At 42.9% G+C, this 20,328-nt stretch overlaps 1 protein-coding gene across 6 annotated transcripts in view; it reads right to left on the bottom strand.

Moving 5' to 3' along the window:
* atxn2 (ataxin 2) overlaps positions 1 to 20,328 on the bottom strand; it is a 104,106-nt gene that overhangs the window by 49,698 nt on the left and 34,080 nt on the right. For 4 of the 6 annotated variants that reach the window (XM_085961555.1, XM_085961557.1, XM_085961556.1 and 1 more), the window contains exon 6: positions 6,414 to 6,428. The exons of the other annotated variants lie outside the window; for them this stretch is intronic. In XM_085961555.1, the coding sequence (XP_085817681.1) occupies positions 6,414 to 6,428 (15 nt within the window). The remainder of the gene's footprint in view (positions 1 to 6,413; positions 6,429 to 20,328) is intronic. 6 annotated transcript variants of the gene reach the window in all.

Genomic DNA, 20,328 nt, shown 5'->3' with positions numbered 1-20,328 from the left:
TGCAGCGAAGATTCACCAGGCTGATACCTGGGATGGCAGGAATGACGTATGGAGAGAGATTGGGTCGATTAGGCTTATATTCGCTAGAGTTTAGAAGAATGAGAGGGGATCTCATTGAAACTTATAAAATTCTAACAGGACTAGACAGACTAGATGCAGGAAGGCTGTTCCCGATGGCCGGGGAGTCCAGAACCAGGGGTCACAGTCTAAGAATAAGGGGTAAGCCATTTAGGACTGAGATGAGGAGGAATTTCTTCACCCAGAGTGGTGAACCTGTGGAATTCTCTATCACAGAAGACAGTTGAGGCCAATTCATTAAATATATTCAAGAAAGAGTTAGATATATTTCTTAAGGCTAAGGAGATCAAGGGATATGGGGAGAAAGCAGGGACAAGGTACTGAATTTGGATGATCAGCCATGATCGCAGTGAATGGCGGAGCAGGCTCGAGGGGCCAAATGGCCTACTCCTGCTCCTATCTTCTATGTTTCTATGGTTCATCCCAATGGGTTACCTCAGAGGTCAGCTGCACCAATTTACTTAGTCTTCGTAGCACTGCAGACCTATAAAACAGTTCATAACAATGGAGGTGGGTGGACTTGATGACCCTAAAGAGAAAATTTGAGTCAGGGGGCACTACAAGGTAGATTTTCTATTCAGTAACACCCAATTTCCAGGTGTAAAGTGAGAATTACTGATTGAAAAGTGGAGGAAGGAGCCGTAACATCCGCTTGTCTTTCCATTTTATGCATCACATTTCTATTCTACATTAACAGGTGGAAGCTTAATTTTAATAGAGATATGAAATCCCTAGGACTTCATATTCCTGCCCATTGAATACAAGGGTCCGGATTTGAGCGGCACATATATATACAGAGTACATTTAATGCCTTAGTCTCTATTAAAACCATTGCTCTCTCTCACCCTGGCCGGTCCCCCTGATACGACCCTCATCTTCGCTCGCTTAAGTCCAAGGGTCGCAGACTTGAACAGATATGGCGGACAACTGGTTTAGCCAGTCACCGCCAGATCTGGCTGGACCAGATAAAGCATTATCGGGTCCTGCTCTCGTCTGCCAAAACTGCTCACTATTCCAGGATCATTCTGGAATGCAAAGATAACCCCCAGCTTCTTTTCTCTACCACTGACCATCGTCTTAAACCGCTCTTCCCCCATCTTATCCACCCTCACCTCCAACAACAAGTGCAAGGAGCTCATGGACTTTTGTCTCCAAGATTGAAACCATCCGAATTACTGCCTCTGCCCACTTCCCTTCCTTCCCCTAGCCCTGAACTAGCAACTTTTTCCAGTTTCTCTCCGATCTCCTCTCAGGACCTCTCCGAGCTCATCTTGTCCATGAGACCCACTTCCTGCTCCCTCAACCCTATTCCTACTAAAATGCTGACCACCCAACTTCCTTTTCTGGCTCCCATGTTAGCTTATATTATTAAACTGTTCTCTCTCCTCAGGTATGGTCCCCTCTCCTTCAAATCTGTCATCAAGCGCAATTATTTCATGTTTTAAATTGGACTGGATTAAAGAGGGCATGCTAGGGTGATAACTGTCAGCAGAGCCCGATTGGCCACATGCATGATGCCACCAATCATATCTGCAGCCCTTGGCACAATGACCATGGGAGACCTGTTGTGGTCAGCATAAGAATAAGAAATAGGAGCAGGAATAGGCCATTCAGACCTTCGAGCCTGCTCTGCCATTCAATAAGATCATGGCTGATCTTTTACCTCAACTCCATATCCCTTGATTCCCTTAGTATCCAAAAATCTATCGATCTCTGTCTTGAATATACTCAATGACTGAGCATGCACAGCCCTCTGGGATAGAGAATTCCAAAGATTTACAACCCTTTGAGTGAAGAAATTTCTCCTCATCTCCGTCGTAAATGGCCGACCCCTTATTCTGAGACTATGATCCCTGGTTCTAGACTCCTCAGCCAGGGGAAACATCCTCCCAGCATCTACCCTGTCAAGCCCTGTAAGAATTTTGTTATGTTTCAATGAGATCACCTCTCATTCTTCTAAACTCCAGGGAATATAGGCCCATTCTACTCAATCTCTCCTCATAGGACAACCCTCTCATCCCAGGAATCAATCTAGGTGAACCTTTATTGCACCCTCTTCGAAGGCAAGTATATCCTTCCTTAGGTAAGGAGACCAAAACTGTATACAATACTCCAGGTGCAGTCTCACCAAGGCCCTATATAACTGTAGTAAGACATCTTTACTCTTATACTCCCCTTTGTAATAAATGCCAACATACCATTTGCTTTCCTAATTGCCTGCTGTACCTGCATGTTAACTTGTGATTCGTGTACTAGGACACCCACGTCCTCTGAATACCAATGTTTCCGAGTCTCAGTATTTCAAAAATATTCTGCTTTTCTATTTTTCCTACCAAAGTGGATAACTTCACACTTCTCCACATTATATTCCAATTGCCATGCTCTTGCACACTCAACCTGTCTATATCAGGGACACAGATGCAGAATTGCGTCAGCTGTTGCAAAGACATCTGCTAATATAGAATCATAGAAATTTACGGCACAGGAGGAGGCCATTTGGCCCATCGTGTCTGTGCTGAAAAACAGGTAGACTATCCTTTATCCGAATTTCCAAAAACCGAAAACCTCTAAAAACCGAAAGTTTTTTCGTTCAGCGTAAGTCGTGCGCACGACATGACCAGAGTGGCGCACGACTTACGCTGAGCAGGGCAGAGGGTCACAGAGTTCCCTCCTGGGTAGGAGATTGCAGGCCGAGCCGGGCAGTGTGAAGGAGGTACCGGGAGAGTGAACCCAACAATACAGCGGCCCATCCGATAGCTGCAGCGGCCCGTCCGATATTCTTTTCTCCCCCCGACCCGACCCGCCCGATATTCTTTTCTCCCCCCCCCCCCACCCGACCCCCGACGCGAACCACAGCCCGTCCGATATTCTTTTCTCCCCCCCACCCGACCCGACCCCCCCCCCCAACCCGAACCGCGGCCCGTCTGATATTCTTTTCTCCCCCCGACCACCCCCCCCCCCCCCGACCTGAACCACGGCCCGTCCGATATTCTTTTCTCCCCCCCCCACCCGACCCCGACCTGATTTGCGGGCCAGCTTAGTAGGAGTCAGCCGATATCTGGCTTTCCAGAGAAGCAGGAAGGAGAATGAGACACGGAACAGTCGCAAGAGGTAGCCTGAACTTTTAAAATTTATATTAAATACAAATTTCCCAGTCTTATCAGAATACCTTCTGAAATCCAAAAAATTCCAAAAACCAAAACTCAGCTGGTCCCAAGGCTTTCGGATAAGGGATAGTGTACCTGTATAGGGCAGGCATAGACAGTAACAGTAGCCACAAATCTGCCTCCACCTTCTTCCAGGCATACTGCAAAACCAATGTATGGGGATGGTACTCTAGAATGTCAAACAGGGCCATCCTCCTCGCAACCATCTCATGTAGCACCACCTTCGCTTCACCAGCCATTAAACAAGGGTCAGGTGCTAGGCTGCACTGTTACTTACTTCTATTGTGTGCCTCTATATTGGTTTTCCATTCACTTCATTTTTGCCCGTCATTTCTTTCCCCTCTCTCCCTTCAGCATTTGCTTTCCAAAGGATCTATAAAAAAATTCCCCCTCAATGCTGCCACTTACCTTTAAGTGTCCAGATCTCTTAAAATCTCACATGTATCACATGTAGGCTTTCTGCCTGACCAAGGCCAAAGCTGCACATGGAGCATGGAATAATTATGCTAATAAGTTGACCACGTAAATGGCGTGCAATCAGCATACCACACTTCTGGTCAGCTTTGCCCTGGTTTCTCGGCTGTCAGGTCATTGTTTGACACGAGACTGGGAAGATATTGAGAGTCTCCACTGACAAGCAAGGCAGCCCAATAACCCTCCCAACATTTCTTGGTGAATTGCTAACTTTCTTTTGACTGTTGATCGAGGGGAAACAAATACTACAAGACTAATCCATAGATAGCCGGCAGAGAATTAATTAACAGAAACCTCTCCATTGACATGGCATTCTGGGGTTAGGTCACAAAAGAACACCCCAATGTCATGGCCAATTTCTTTGGGGAAAATTTGGAATTTTCCTCAGTGCTTATCTGAGCTTATCCTAGTGATATGGAGAAGATACTGCAATGTTTTGCATTTTAAAAAGAAAATCACAACTATATACCTGGTTCAATGCATTTGGAGCGATCATTTGTTTCATGTTGGCAAAGCACTCTAATCCCTTGCAATCACCTTGTTTAGCACAAAGTAAAATTGGAAAAGTGCAGTATGTCCCAAATGGAGCCAAGCCTCAGTGTTACAATAAATGCAATGTCAATTCTGTAAGACTGCTATTATTTGAGTTGTAATCTTCCCTTCCGCTGAATGCAACCTACCCCATGATCCAAAGGTTCAAAGTATCTCATGAATGTTGTCCAATGTTTTATCTAATCTAATATGGTACAAAACAATTATTTGTAAACTATTTTCCAAATCACCAAGAGGTGGTCTTCAGGGAGTGCTATTTATTATGCTTATAAACCCATTTAGGCTACCTCTCCCTCACCAAATGTCACATTATAATCAAAACAATATATGTGCTTTCCTCTGCCTCAACAACCTTTCCCTTAAAGCAGGAATTGCAAGTTTTTGCATACATTATAGGAATCACTGCAATTCCTGCAAGTAATTTTTATATGACAGGCAATAAAATTGTACAAAATGCAAGTCAACCTAAAGTCGTCAATGTACAGCAACAGTAAACTCAAGGTTCACCGTGGGGGTCGAAAGAAGCAATGCAAGACACTGTGGAAGGTGGGTGAGGGGACAATCATACTCCTGGCTCTACCACTTACAACTGTGAAAATGTCACTAGAATAGGATTTGTTTGGTTTACAGTATGTCCTAGCTCTGAAAATGATGCTATGACAACACAATTTAAAATAAGAAAGCCCATCTTAAAGATTTTATTTGCTTAGGTAGAAACCCAACATCAGTACTTGCAATAAAATAAAAACAGCATACAAGATATATTGTGCCACTTCCTACGAAAACAAAGCCTTTTAGAATCATGACAGTCACAGCCATGTGCTTTGTACAACCATTGAACAGGCTAAACAAGCTGAAAGCCTTTTGTTTCACTTCAGCTGCATCACAGGGCCCCCCCAACCACTCCTTAAAAAAGTGCATTGCTGTACAAATACCAGAAATTCGCGATCCTTTTCGGGCAATTTGCTGAAACAAACTTTAGTATTTCTAATGTATATTTTCTCTTTGGTTTTAACATAGAAACATAGAAGATAGGAGCAGGAGTAAGCCATTCGGCCCTTTGAGCCTGCTCCGCCATTCAACGAGATCATGGCTGATCATCCAAACCCTAGCACCCGGTCCCTACACCGACAGCCATCCCATAAGTGTAGTTTTTAAATCATTAGGATGTACTCAAACAACTGCTTTAGAAAAACTGCAATTAAGATTTTTCATGATGAAAAAAAAGTTTCCGTATTGTTTCTATATTCCCCGACTAAATTTAATGCTCATAAGTTTACCACAATTAGAAGTATACCAACTTTTTTTAAAAAGCCAATACAATTCTACAAAAGTTATGCCACACTGTGACTTATAAATGCTACTTCCATCCTAATACAGTACGAAACTACTATATTGAGGCAAGATTTTTTTTTAAGCTGTTCATTTTTTTTAAAAATCTTGCAAATTGAGAAAAAACAGCAACCTAAAAGTAAAGCTCTTTTCAGTTCACTGAATTAACTAGCTCAACACAAAATGTTATTCACTTATCAGGAATTCAGAGTAAATCAATTACAAGGAGCTTCTTTTTAAAATGTAAGCCGCTTCAATTTTTTTTAAAAAAATGTCATATATGCAGCAGACGTGTGTACTGCACAATGAAATGTTGATTTTTACGAGTCCTCCGGTAGAAGCTGTTTTGAAACCTGTATGCTTCATACTAACACCTCTAATTTACTATTGGAAATTATGGCATTTATACAAGTAAATGCACAATTTTATACAATTGTGTAATTTTTTTTTCCAAAAGGTGTACATTCTTGTCTACAACTAAAGTTATTTAGGATGAATGCCAATAGGTATTCATAGAAGATTGTTCTCTTCACTAACATGAAGTTGGCTCTGCAGTACATTCCCCAGTAAACTAAATCGATCATATCAATTCAGACTAAAAATCCAAATGAATTTTTCTTGAAGCAGTTATTGAATATTTTTTAGTAGTTTGAGGGTCATTCAAATTTAACATGCAATATTTTCTAAGGTTTACTGCCCACTTTGAAGTAGTGCACAAGTAGTAAATGTTAAGCTCAAAATCAGTTTTAAAAAATGGGACAGTGTTAATATACATGTACGGTATAAAAACAAAGTAAATCTCAGAATTACCTGTTTCAGATGGAACTAGAGATCAGAAAGAAAAGGTGGAAAAAGAAACAATATCAGTAAATCAAATATATATTAAGGATCAAGATGAACAATCTGCCTGGCAGGTTTAATTAATTGACATTCGCTTACTAAAAATACTGTGTATGGGCCTATCAAAATGAGGGGATAAACATGCATGGAATAGTTTTTTTTATTTTTTACTTTGTACTAAAGTTGGAGCAGGGAACACAGCAGATGGAAAACAGAGCAAATATTTCCCGATAGCATCTCAATACTAAACTCAGCAGAAAACACAAGGGGAAAAAGGGAGAGTCCGCAAGCAGGTTGGGGGGGGGGGGGGGGGGGAAAAAGAGGGGCAAGCAACAACAACTTGTACTTATATAGCACATTTAACGTAGTAAAACGTCCCACGGTGCTTCTCAGGAGTATTAAGACAAAAAAATTGACACCGAGCCTCATAATGAGAAATTAGGACAGGTGACCAAAAGCTTGGTCAAAGAGGTAGGTTTTAAGGAGCGTCTTAAAGGAGGAAAGAGAGGTAGAGAGGCGGAGGGGTTTAGGCAGGGAATTGCAGAGTTTAGGGCCAAGGCAACAGAAGGCACGGCCACCAATGGTTGAGCGATTATAATCAGGGATGCTCAAGAGGGCAGAATTAGAGGAGCGCAGATATCTCGGGGTGGGGGGAGGTTGGGCTGGAGGAGATTACAGAGATAGGGAGGGGAGAGGCCATGGAGGGATTTGAAAACAAGGATAATAATTCTGAATTTAGAGCAGACGAGCCGGGGTAGGTAGAATGCGGGAGCCGGCAGTGGGGGGGGGGGAAAAGAGAGGGGGTGTGAGCAGGCAGTGAAGGGGGGGGGGGGGGGGGAGAAAGGGAGAGAGAGGAAGGAGGGGATGGGGGAAGGAGGGAGGGGGAGAGAGAGGGCGAGCGTCCAGGCCCGGGGGGGGGGGGGGGGGGGGGTGGAAGAGAGGGACACACACGAAAACCAAATACTGTGTTGGTTGAGCAAATGTTCCAACACACTTCCCGTCTGCTGCTTGCTCCTCTGCTAGAGGATCCTCAATTATTGCATGGATCAATCCAAACCTCAGGACTGTTGATCATTGGGCCTTTTTCATTCCCTGCATTTATCTGCAGTACGTCCTCTGTAGGACTGCTAAATTCCAATTAATTAATAAACTAATAAGCTTTCATCACATTACCAATCTAAAAAAAAGTGTTAAACAAGCAGAAGGGAATTATCACTATGAAAACTAGCTTCAAAACTCAGTTTAACCCGTTTCATGTTGTACAAGCAGATTTGCAGAGTTAGGTGCTTCATCCAAACATTATTTCTATTAAATTAATATATATGTTTTATTCTGTAAATTTTTAGGAACTATGACCATTACTGTTGCACTACAGGACTGAATGGAACACCACTATTAACATAAAATGTAAAATCAAAGATGCCAAATAGGTTATTTTTCAAGCTAGGGTGGGAGAGAGGGGGAAAAGATAACTATGCATCTTAAAATTGTTTCATTGCAATATTCTGCACATGTCACAGTTCCAAATAAGTATTTTAAATATGCCCAGATTACTTCTGCAATATATTTTAGGATTCCATTTCTACCAACCATGCACAGTAAATATACTTTTGGACATCGTTGTAGTGCCTCAGGGTAACTATTTTCAGCTGCTTCATCAATGACCTTCCCTCCAGCATAAAGTCAGAACTGGGCCATTTGCTGATGATTGCAGTGTTCAGCCAAATTCATACTTCCTCAGGTAACAAAGCAGTCCGTGCCCGCATGCAGCAAGTCCAAAACAACATCCAGACTTAGGTTGATAAGTAGCATGTAGCATTCATGCCACACAAGTGCCAGAAAATGACCGTTTCCAATACGAGAATGTCTAACCACCTCCCCTTGACATTCAATGGCATTACCATTGTCAAATCCCCCACCATCAACATCCTGAGGGCTCACCATTGACCAGAAACTCTGGCATAAGCCAGGGGCGTGATGGAATATACTCCACTTGCCTGGATATGTGCGGCTGTGACACTCGAGTAGCTCAACACCATCCAGGACAAAAGCAGACTGCTTGATGGGCATTCAATCCAATAACTAAACGTCCACTCCCTCCACCACTGGCATACCATGGCTGCAGTGTGCCTACAGGATGCACTAAAGCACGTCTTCAAGGCTCCTTCAGCAGCACCTCCCAAACCTTCACCACCTGGAAGGGCATGGGCAGCAGGTGCATGGTCCTCTCCCCCTCCCAGTCACACCATCTATTGTTGAATATATAATGCCGTTCCTTCATCGTCGCTAGGTCTAGATCCTGGATCTCCCTACTTAACAGCACTGTAGGAGTACCTTCACCACATGGACTGCAGCGGTTGAAAAGGCAGCCCATCACCACCTTCTCAATGGCAACTAAGGATGGGCAAAAAATGCCAGTTTTGCCAGCAACACCCATATTCAGAGATTTAAAAAAAAAAAAAAAATTAAGTGGACTATAATGAAGTGGACTAAAATGCTGAAAAATAGACCAGTCAAATGTTCAATATCAAATGAAGTTTGGCTTTTTAAAATCAGAGTACTCTTACCACCAACTAAAAATACATTTTAAGAACGCAGAATGTCCAACTGGTGACATTTACACATTTTTCTACAGTCAAAGAATCCCACATGTTTCGGCAGCAATAGCATTCTATAATTCTGTGGATGGCTATTTTTAAACTGGAGGGATGTTTATTTTCCATTTGTTGAGAAAGCAGGAATGTCACAGCTGAAAAATTCAGGAATCTAAGCTACACAATTAACTTGAATACAAATCTCCATCCATTGACCATGAATGGGCATAGATTCTGTCCCTGTGTACAAAAGCCATCCCATACCACCACTCTGCCAAGCCTCCAATATTAAGTATTATTATGAAATAAATAAACTGCTTAAAAGGACGTAGGTCCTCTACAGTTATGAGTTTAATAGTTACTTTATATCCTCTTTGCAATGAGCTTTTAATAAAGGAAATAATTAATTGACTGAACTAGAGTCATTTTACTTACTAATTAGAGAACAGGCTATTTTATGGAACAGGCTATTTTAGATCTAGTATTGTGTAATGAGACTGGGTTAATTAATAACCTTGGGGAAGAGTGATCATATGATAGAATTTTATATTGCATTTGAGTGATTTAGTTAAGTTTTCAGTTGGCTAAGGTAGATTGGGAAACTAGATTAAAAGATATGGTGTAAGAAATCACACAACACCAGGTTATAGTCCAACAGCTTTATTTGAAATCACAAGCTTTCGGAGCGCTGCTCCTTCTTCAGGTGAAGTGGAGAAATGCATAAAGACACAGCTTATATAGTCAGAGAATCATGTCAGATGTTTACAGGTAACCTTTCCAACTGCCATTTATCGCACCTCGGCAGGGAGATAATCACAGCAGTCAAAGGTGTGAATGGTGTCCAAACAGGTCAGTCAGGGAAACATTACATCAAAGAACAATGAGGTGTGGTCACAAGGGGTCAAATATTGCAGATGCTGGGGTCTGTATGAAAAACAAAAACAGACAAAAAACATTTTTTTTGGCTGGAAATCACAGCAGGTCCAGCCGCATCTGTGTAGAGAGAACAAGTCAATGTCGACTCGAGTCTGGATGACCCTGCATCAGGTGGGGTTACATGTAGCGTGACATGAACCCAAGATCTCGGTTAAGGCCGTCCTCATGGGTGCGGAACTTGGCTATCAGTTTCTGCTCGACGATTTTGCGTTGTCGTGTGTCTCGAAGGCCACCTTGGAGAATGCTTACCCGAAGATCGGAGGCTGAATGTCCTTGACTGCTGAAGTGTTCCCCGACTGGGAGGGAACACTCCTGCCTGGTGATTGTTGCGCGGTGTCCGTTCATCCGTTGTCGCAGTGTCTGCATGGTCTCGCCGATGTACCATGCTCCGGGGCATCCTTTCCTGCAACGTATGAGGTAGACAATGTTGGCCGAGTCACATGAGTATGTACCATGTACCTGGTGGGTGGTGTCCTCACGTGCGATGATCTGGCATGTCTTGCAGAGGTTGCTGTGGCAGGGTTGTGTGGTGTCGTGGTCGCTGTTCTCCTGAAAGCTGGGTAATTTGCTGCGAACGATGGTCTGTTTGAGGTTAGGCGGCTGTTTGAAAGCGAGTAGTGGAGGCGTGGGGATGGCCTTAGCGAGGTGTTCGTCGTCATCGATGACATGTTGAAGGCTGCGAAGAACATGGCGTAGTTTCTCCGCTCCGGGGAAGTACTGGACGACGAAGGGTACTCTGTTGGTTGTGTCCCGTGTTTGTCTTCTGAGGAGGTCTATGCGATTTTTCGCTGTGGCCCGTCGGAACTGTCGATCGACGAGTCGAGCGTCATATCCCGTTCTTACAAGGGCGTCTTTCAGTGTCTGTAGGTGTCCATCGCGTTCCTCCTCGTCTGAGCAGATCCTGTGTATTCGCAGGGCTTGTCCATAGGGGATGGCTTCTTTAACGTGGTTAGGGTGGAAGCTGGAGAAGTGAAGCATCGTGAGGTTGTCCGTGGGCTTGCGGTAGAGTGAAGTGCTGAGGTGTCCGTCTTTGATGGAGATTCGTGTGTCCAGGAATGAGACTGATTCTGAGGAGTAGTCCATGGTGAGTTTGATGGTGGGATGGAACTTGTTGATGTTATCGTGTAGTCTTTTCAGTGATTCTTCGCCGTGGGTCCATAGGAAGAAAATGTCGTCGATGTATCTGGTGTATAGCGTTGGTTGGAGATCCTGTGCAGCGAAGAAGTCTTGCTCGAACTTGTGCATGAAGATGTTTGCGTATTGGGGTGCGAATTTGGTCCCCATGGACTACTCCTCAGAATCAGTCTCATTCCTGGACACACGAATCTCCATCAAAGACGGACACCTCAGCACTTCACTCTACCGCAAGCCCACGGACAACCTCACGATGCTTCACTTCTCCAGCTTCCACCCTAACCACGTTAAAGAAGCCATCCCCTATGGACAAGCCCTGCGAATACACAGGATCTGCTCAGACGAGGAGGAACGCGATGGACACCTACAGACACTGAAAGACGCCCTTGTAAGAACGGGATATGACGCTCGACTCGTCGATCGACAGTTCCGACGGGCCACAGCGAAAAATCACATAGACCTCCTCAGAAGACAAACACGGGACACAACCAACAGAGTACCCTTCGTCGTCCAGTACTTCCCCGGAGCGGAGAAACTACGCCATGTTCTTCGCAGCCTTCAACATGCCATCGATGATGACGAACACCTCGCTAAGGCCATCCCCACGCCTCCACTACTCGCTTTCAAACAGCCGCCTAACCTCAAACAGACCATCGTTCGCAGCAAATTACCCAGCTTTCAGGAGAACAGCGACCACGACACCACACAACCCTGCCACAGCAACCTCTGCAAGACATGCCAGATCATCAACACAGATACCATCATCGCACGTGAGGACACCACCCACCAGGTACATGGTACATACTCATGTGACTCGGCCAACATTGTCTACCTCATACGTTGCAGGAAAGGATGCCCCGGAGCATGGTACATCGGCGAGACCATGCAGACACTGCGACAACGGATGAACGGACACCGCGCAACAATCACCAGGCAGGAGTGTTCCCTCCCAGTCGGGGAACACTTCAGCAGTCAAGGACATTCAGCCTCCGATCTTCGGGTAAGCATTCTCCAAGGTGGCCTTCGAGACACACGACAACGCAAAATCGTCGAGCAGAAACTGATAGCCAAGTTCCGCACCCATGAGGACGGCCTTAACCGAGATCTTGGGTTCATGTCACGCTACATGTAACCCCACCTGATGCAGGGTCATCCAGACTCGAGTCGACATTGGCTTGTTCTCTCTACACAGATGCGGCTGGACCTGCTGTGATTTCCAGCCAAAAAAAATGTTTTTTGTCTGTTTTTGTTTTTCATACAGACCCCAGCATCTGCAATATTTGACCCCTTGTGACCCCACCTCATTGTTCTTTGATGTAATGTTTCCCTGACTGACCTGTTTGGACACCATTCACACCTTTGACTGCTGTGATTATCTCCCTGCCGAGGTGCGATAAATGGCAGTTGGAAAGGTTACCTGTAAACATCTGACATGATTCTCTGACTATATAAGCTGTGTCTTTATGCATTTCTCCACTTCACCTGAAGAAGGAGCAGCGCTCCGAAAGCTTGTGATTTCAAATAAAGCTGTTGGACTATAACCTGGTGTTGTGTGATTTCTTACATTTGTCCACCCCAGTCCAACTCCGGCATCTCCACACCAAAAGATATGATGGTAGATAAGCAGTGGCAACCATTTAAATAAATAATTCATAATTCACAACGAATATACATTCCCTTAAGGAATAAAAATCCACAGGAAAAATGGTCGAACTGTGGCTAACAACACACGTTAAAGATAGCATTAGGTAAAAGGAAGAGGCTTATAATGTTGCCAAAAAGAGTGGCAAGGCTGAGGATTGGGAGGATTTTAGAATTCAGCAAAGGATGACAAAGAAATTGATAGATAAAGAGGAAATAGAATGAGAGTAAAGTAGCAAGAGACAGATTGCAAAAACTTCTGTAGGAATCTAAAAAGGAAAAGGAAGAGATAAGCAAGTGTAAACATAGGTCCCTTATAGGCAGAGACAGGAGAAATTATAATGCAGAGTAGGGAAATGGCAGACATTAAACAAATCATTTGTACCTGTATTCATGGAAGGCATAAAAAACATTCCGGAAATAGTGGGGAACCAAAGGTCGATTGAGAATAAGGAACTTAAAGAAATTAGTATTAGTAAAGAAATAGTACTGGAGAAATTAACAGGGCTAAAAGCAGACAAATCCCCTGGACCTGATCCTAGGGTTTTAAAAGAGGTGGCTACAGAGATAGTGGATGCATTGGTTTTGATCTTCCAAAATTCCCTAGATTTTATAACAGTCCCATGGATTGGAAGGTAGCAAATGTAGCACTGCTATTCAAGAAAGAAGAAAACAGGGAACTTTCAGCCAGTTAGCCTGACATCAGTAGTAGAAAAAATGCTAGAATCTGTTATTAGGGACATGGTAACAGGGCACTTAGAAAATCGTACCCCATTAATTGTTAAGCCTTGTTGGAATAGGTATAACTGGGGTTTTAACAGCATACTGACTGTTCAACAACCGTTCTGGCCCTGAAAAACTTTCTATATTTGTGAAATGCCAAATTTCTCCAATATGATAAAAAAGTTTGTTCATGATATTTCGGCTTCTACCTTTTCCCCATGTGAAAGTCACAATCTTTATTTTGCTCTCTAACATTTTTACAAAGTGAGGATAAAAGCTGCTTTTCATTTCCTGGTTTGCTGTCTGCGAGAATTCTTCAATGTGACTGCTACTTTGGCAGATTGATGTTACTGCTGCATCGCCAATGGAATCCCCTATTCAAAGAGCTACAATCAATTACACGTCGAGAAACCTCTGGTGCGAACTCTGTGGGCAGTTTCTTCGAGGCCAATGGTGATCGCCAACCCATCACTGCTGACCGCAAATTAAAGGCCATTATCTTTGGGCAGAGTTAACACAGATTAATGAAAGGGAAATTGTGCTTAACAAATCTATTGAGTTTTTTTGAGGTTGTAACTAGCAGGGTAGATAAGAGGCCAGAATGCCAGGGAATCCATCAGTTAATGGGGAAAAAGACCAGGATGAACTACCAACTACAACACAGAAAACTAGATAGCCATGGACATAGCTTTGGTGGAAATCCTTTATGATTGTTCGGAAGTGCAAGGTGCTAGATCCAGTCCAAGATTTTGAATATATATCCAAGTCACATTTCAACTGATTCAAGAACAGAGTCCTAGAGGTCCGCAGCTGTCTAGAGCTCCTGTGCAACCGGCTTTTACATGCAAAAACCGCGCACGCGTGGATTTTTGAATGGGCCATGTGACCCCCAGAAAATTAGAGGGAACAGTGATCAGGAGTCGGCCATTTGGCCCTTCGAGCCTGCTCCGCCACTGAATAAGATCATGGCTGATCTTCTACCTCAACTCCACCTTCCCGCACTATCCATCTCTGTCTTGAATATACTCAACGACTGAGCATCCATAACATGGGATTACTAGAGCCCTAATGGATTAAGCAAGAACTTTAAGAAATTCTAATGTATAGGGAAATACTTGGAAGGGTAATGGGACGACCTTTCTTGGAATTAGCAAATTTCCAAGCTGAAATAAAGGTGGCCTGGAAGCAAGAGTGATGTACAGTATAGGACTGGCCAAACAAAATGGTACTGGTTTATGGTATGAATTATTGCAGGTAGTCTACAAAAGACATATGAAATAATAGCCGAAGAGCCTGCAGTGAGGAAACGCCATTTAAGATTTGAGATGATGAAAAGGTCTTGCCGATTAGCTGAATTGCAGGCTTGCTGGGGATATGTTGGGCTAATTGAGCTCTTCATCGAGGATGGCAGAGGATTCAGTGATGTGGGCCTGATCAGAAGAAAATTGCAACTATTACTGAACAGTGAAATCATAGTAGCACCTGCAAGTCACCTACTTTTGAAATGGTTGTACAGGGGTATACATGATTTAGCACTTGCTGTCCAAATTATGACATGAATCACTTAAGTATCTGTAAATTGGCAACATAGAAGCATCATAATTAAAATACCTTTACAGGAAAGTTTATTTTGACAGTGCTGGCAAATTTACAGAAATATTTTGTGTATTGCCTAGTTTGCATTTTTAGTGAAAATGCCACGCGGCACACAAAAAATTCGAGGCAACATTGATCAGGAGGCGGCCATTCAGCCCTTTGAGCCTGCTCCGCCATTCAGTAAGATCATGGGTGACCTTCTCCCTCAACTCCACCTTCCTGCATGATCCCAATATCTATCGATTTCTGTCTTGAATATACTCAATGAGTGAGCATCCACAGCCCTCTGGGGTAGAGAATTCCAAAGATTCACAACCCTTTGAAGAAATTTCTATTCATCTCAGTCCTAAATAGCCTACCCCTTATTCTGAGACTGTGACTCCCTGGTTCTAGACTCCCCAGCCAGGGGAAACATCCTCCCTGCATCTACCCTGTCAAGCCCTGTAAGAATTTTATGCACTTCAATGAGATCACCCCTCATTCTTCTGAACCCCTAGGGAATATTAGTCTAATCTACTCACTCTCCCGTTAGGACAATCCCCCCATCCCAGGAATCAGTCTAGTGAACCTTTGTTGCACTCCCTCTGAGGCAAGTATATCCTTCCTTAAGTAAGGAGACCAAAACTGTACACAGTACTCTAGGTGTGGTCTCACCAGGGCCCTATATAATTGTAGTAAGACTTCTTTACTCTTTTACTCCAATCCTTTTGTAATAAAGGCTAACATACCATTTGCTTGCTGTACCTGCATGTTAACTTTGTGATTCGTATACAAGGACACCCACGACTCCTGAATACCAACATTTCCCAATCTCTCACCAGTTTAAAAAAAAAATTCTGCTTTTCTATTTTTCCTACCAAAGTAGATAGCTTCACATTTCTCCACATTATATTCCATCTGCCATGTTCTTGCCCACTCGCTTAACCTGACCATATCCCTTTGCAGCCTCTGTGTCCTCCTCAGAACTTACTTTCCCACCCAGCTTTGTATTGTCGGCAAACTTGGATACATTACACTTGTTCCCCTCATCTAAGTCATTGATACAGATTGTAAATAGGTGAGGCCCAAGCACTGATCCTTGCAATACCCCACTAGTTGCAGCCTGCTAATGAAAATGACCCATTTATTCCTACTCTCTGTTTTCTATCCATTAACCAATCCTCAATCCATGCTAAGATTTTACCCCCAATCCCATGAGCTCTAATTTTGTGCAATAACCTCCTTGTGTGGCACCTTATTGAAAATCTAAATACACTACATCCACTCTTCCTTCTTCATATTAGTGACCTACACTTATCATCCAACCCCATCCGCGAGTCGACTCTGCATTCAACTTCATTCACATCGTGTGCCTGCAATGCAAGACCGAATCACATCATCTTCTCCATACCACTCAAAGGGGCAACGAATATCTTGTATATTAATCCTTCAAACAGTTTCTTCATATCACTTGTAAGCTTAATTATCACCTCTTACCTCTCATGAGGATGACAGATGCAGCCATTAATCAACATTCTTGGTCTCACTGTCTCCTCTGATATCAAATGCAACTTCCACAACTCCTCCATTGCTAAATCTGCCTCCAAGAAGCTATGTAACTTATTTGTCCCAAACACCACTTCTCCTCAAACGTCTTCACTCTTTATAAAGCCCTAGCCCAAGAATGGAATATGCTCCCGTATCTCAGGAGGCTTCAATGCACCTCTCGCACTCCTGAAAAAAGTAGGATAAGCAACTTGTTTTTCACCTCTAGCCCCCTCCCTTTCTTGTCTCTATTTTATCGATACTATAGTCCCTATCTGAATTTTACTGATGTTCCTTCTATACACCAAATATGCTGTCCAACATCCTCTGTGTTTAAATACTCATTGGAGTCTCCTAATGACCCAAAAACACAAAACGTTTGATCTACCTCAGCCTTCCCTTCCTCCTACAATATTCAAGCTCTGAAAAATCTAATTGTGGAATTACCTAATTACTACTTCAAAATTTAACAACTCTTCGCTTATGTTTCTCAACTTTTGATAACCAATCAATTAATTTTTTTAAATTTATTTTTTATTTTTTTTAAAACACATTACTTTTAGTAAAACATCCAGAACATTGGTTCCTGCTTGTATGTTGCATCAACTTAAAATTGGGGCCTTGCCATGTAAAAAGACATTTCAAGTAACTAATAACTTTTTCATTATTTTCTTTCTATGTAAATAACGTGATGCCCTCATTGTGTATGTTTGGGCAGGGCAGGGGAGAGAGACAGTGAGAGAATGAGTTAACATTACAACAGTGATTCCACTTCAAAAGTACTTAATTGGCTGTAAAGCGCTTCGAGACATCCGGTGGTCGTGAAAGGGGCTATATAAATGCAAGTCTTTCTTTTACTGTTAAAATTGCATTACCGAACCGTAGCACTGACATTGGCCCAGAATTTCCTGCAACAGCAAGATCGTAAATTTTGCTGCTTAGCACGTTGCTCTTGCCATTGCGAACTTCCTCCAAAATTTCCTGCATTTTTAATTTGAATAGACCACAGCGAGCATAGCAGCGAATCAGAAGCAGTGCAGCCAATGGCCAATGTTTGCTAGTGCCAGCCTTTAGTACTTGCAAGTGTAGCAAGGACAGATGTGGTCATTGATTAACATATCTGGCCAAAATATTGGTTAATATTTCATAATGTGCTTTTATTTGGTGGAGTTTGGAATGGCCTATTTGAGAGGAACTTTTACTTTCCAAATTAAACAATTCTTTGATGTCAGGAAGAAAGTAATTTTAGAAAAGCATTCCAATAACACTTACAAGGTGCAGGCCTTTTACAGCAAGTTGAGAGCATCCATATTATTTGGCTTGTACATGGAGCAATGTTCTTTATTTAAAAACTACACAATAAAAGGTAGACAAACTTGACTAGTTTACATAAGAACATAAGAAATAGGAGCAGGAGTAGGCCAATCGGCCCCTCAAGCCTGCTCCGCCATTCAATAAGATCATGGCTGATCTGATCCTAACCGTCAATCCACTATCACAGAACCATCTCCTGAATCTAACAGAATTAGACACACGAAACAGGAGCAGGATCAGGCTACACGGCCCCTGGGCCCGCTCCGCTACCCACAGGGCCATGACCGATCCGAACCTAGACTCATGTCCAAATTCCTGCCCGCTCCCCGTAACCCTTAATTCCCTTTACTTCTAGGAAACTGTCTATTTCTGTTTTAAATTTATGTAATGATGTAGCTTCTACAGCTTTTTGGGGCAGCATATTCCATGGACCTACCACCCTCTGAGTGAAGTAGTTCCTCCTCATCTCAGTTTTGAAAGAGCAGCCCCTTATTCTAAGACTATGCCCCCTAGTTCTAGTTTCACCCATCATCGGGAACATCTTCCCCGCATCCACCCGATCCAACCCCTTCACAATCTTATATGTTTCAATAAGATCGCCTCTCATTCTTCTGAACTCCAATGAGTAGAGTCCCAATCTACTCAACCTCTCCTCATATGTCCATCCCCTCATCCCCGGGATTAACCGAGTGAACCTTCTTTGTACTGACTCGAGAGCAAGTATGTCCTTTCTTAAGTATGGACACCAAAACTGTACGCAGTATTCCAGGTGCGGCCTCACCAATACCTTGTACAACTGAAGCAATACCTCCCTATTTTTATATTCTATCCCCCTAGCAATGAAAGCCAACATTCCATTGGCCTTCTTAATCACTTGCTGCACCTGCATACTAACCTTTTGAGTTTCGTGCACCAGGACCCCCAGATCCCTTTGTATTTCAGTACTTTCCAGTTTCTTGCCATTAAGATAATAAGTTGCTCTACGATTTTTCCTGCCAAAGTGCATAACCTCACACTTTCCAGTATTGTATTCCATCTGCCAAATCTCTGCCCACTTACTTAGCCTGTCGATGTCCCCTTGCAGGTTTTTTTATGTCCTCCTCACTCACTACTTTCCCTCCCATCTTAGTATCATCTGCAAACTTTGATATGTTACACTCGGTCCCCTCCTCCAAATCGTCAATATAGATTGTAAAGAGTTGGGGACCCAGCACTGACCCCTGCGGAACACCACTAGTTACTGATTGCCAGTCTGAGAATGAACCATTTATCCCAACTCTCTGCCTTCTGTTAGATAGCCAATCCTCTATCCATGCCAGAATATTACCCCCAATCCCGTGATTTTTTATCTTAAGCAATAATCTTTTGTGTGGCACCTTGTCAAATGCCTTTTGGAAGTCTAAATACACTACGTCCACTGGTTCCCCTTTATCCACCCTATACGTTACTTCCTCAAAGAACTCCAGCAAATTTGTCAAACATGACTTCCCCTTCATAAAACCATGCTGACTTTGTCCTATTAAATTATGATTATCCAAATGTCCTGTTACTGTCTCCTTAATAATGGACTCCAAAATTTTACTTACCACAGATGTTAGGCTAACCGGTCTATAGTTTCCAGCCTTCTGTCTACTGCCCTTTTTACGTAAGGGTGTTACATTAGCAGTTTTCCAGTCTGCCGGGACCTTTGCCGAGTCCAGGGAGTTTTGGAAAATTATTACCAATGCATCCACAATCCCTACCGCCACTTCCCTCAAGACCCTAGGATGTAAGCCATCAGGTCCAGGTGATTTATCCGCCATGAGTCCCATTATTTTACCGAGTACCACTTCCTTAGTGATTTTGATCGTGTTTAGCTCCTCCCCCCCACCCCCCCCTTAGCCCCCTGTTTGTCCAGTGTTGGGATATTCTTAGTGTCTTCTACTGTAAAGACTGATATAAAATATTCATTGTGTTTTTGCCATCTCCATATTTCCCACCATTAATTTCCCGGTCTCATCCTCTAAGGGACCAACATTTACTTTAGCCGCCCTTTTTCTTTTTATATAACTATAAAAACTCTTACTATCTGTTTTTATATTTTTTGCTAATTTACTTTCATAATCTATCTTCCCTTTCTTAATCAATCTTTTTGTTATTTTTTGCTGTCTTTAAGTTTTCCCAATCCTCTATCCTCCCACTAGATTTGGCTACCTTATATGCCCTTGTTTTTAGTCGAATACTATCCTTAATTTCTTTACTTAGCCACGGATGGCTGTCTTTTCTTTTACACCCTTTTCTTCTCAGTGGAATATATTTTTTTTAGAAGTTGTAAAATAACTCCTTGAATGTACACCACTGATCATGTATCGTCTTACCCTTTAATCTATTTTCCCAATCCACTCTACTCAATTCCGCTCTCATACCTTCATAGTCTCCTTTAT

This window comes from Somniosus microcephalus, chromosome 19 (genome assembly GCF_052327205.1).
Source record: "Somniosus microcephalus isolate GS21.2 chromosome 19, FLI_Smic_1.0, whole genome shotgun sequence".
Lineage (NCBI taxonomy): Eukaryota > Metazoa > Chordata > Chondrichthyes > Squaliformes > Somniosidae > Somniosus > Somniosus microcephalus.
Note: the sequence above shows the minus strand (reverse complement) of the source record. Positions and strands in the feature narration are given on the sequence as shown.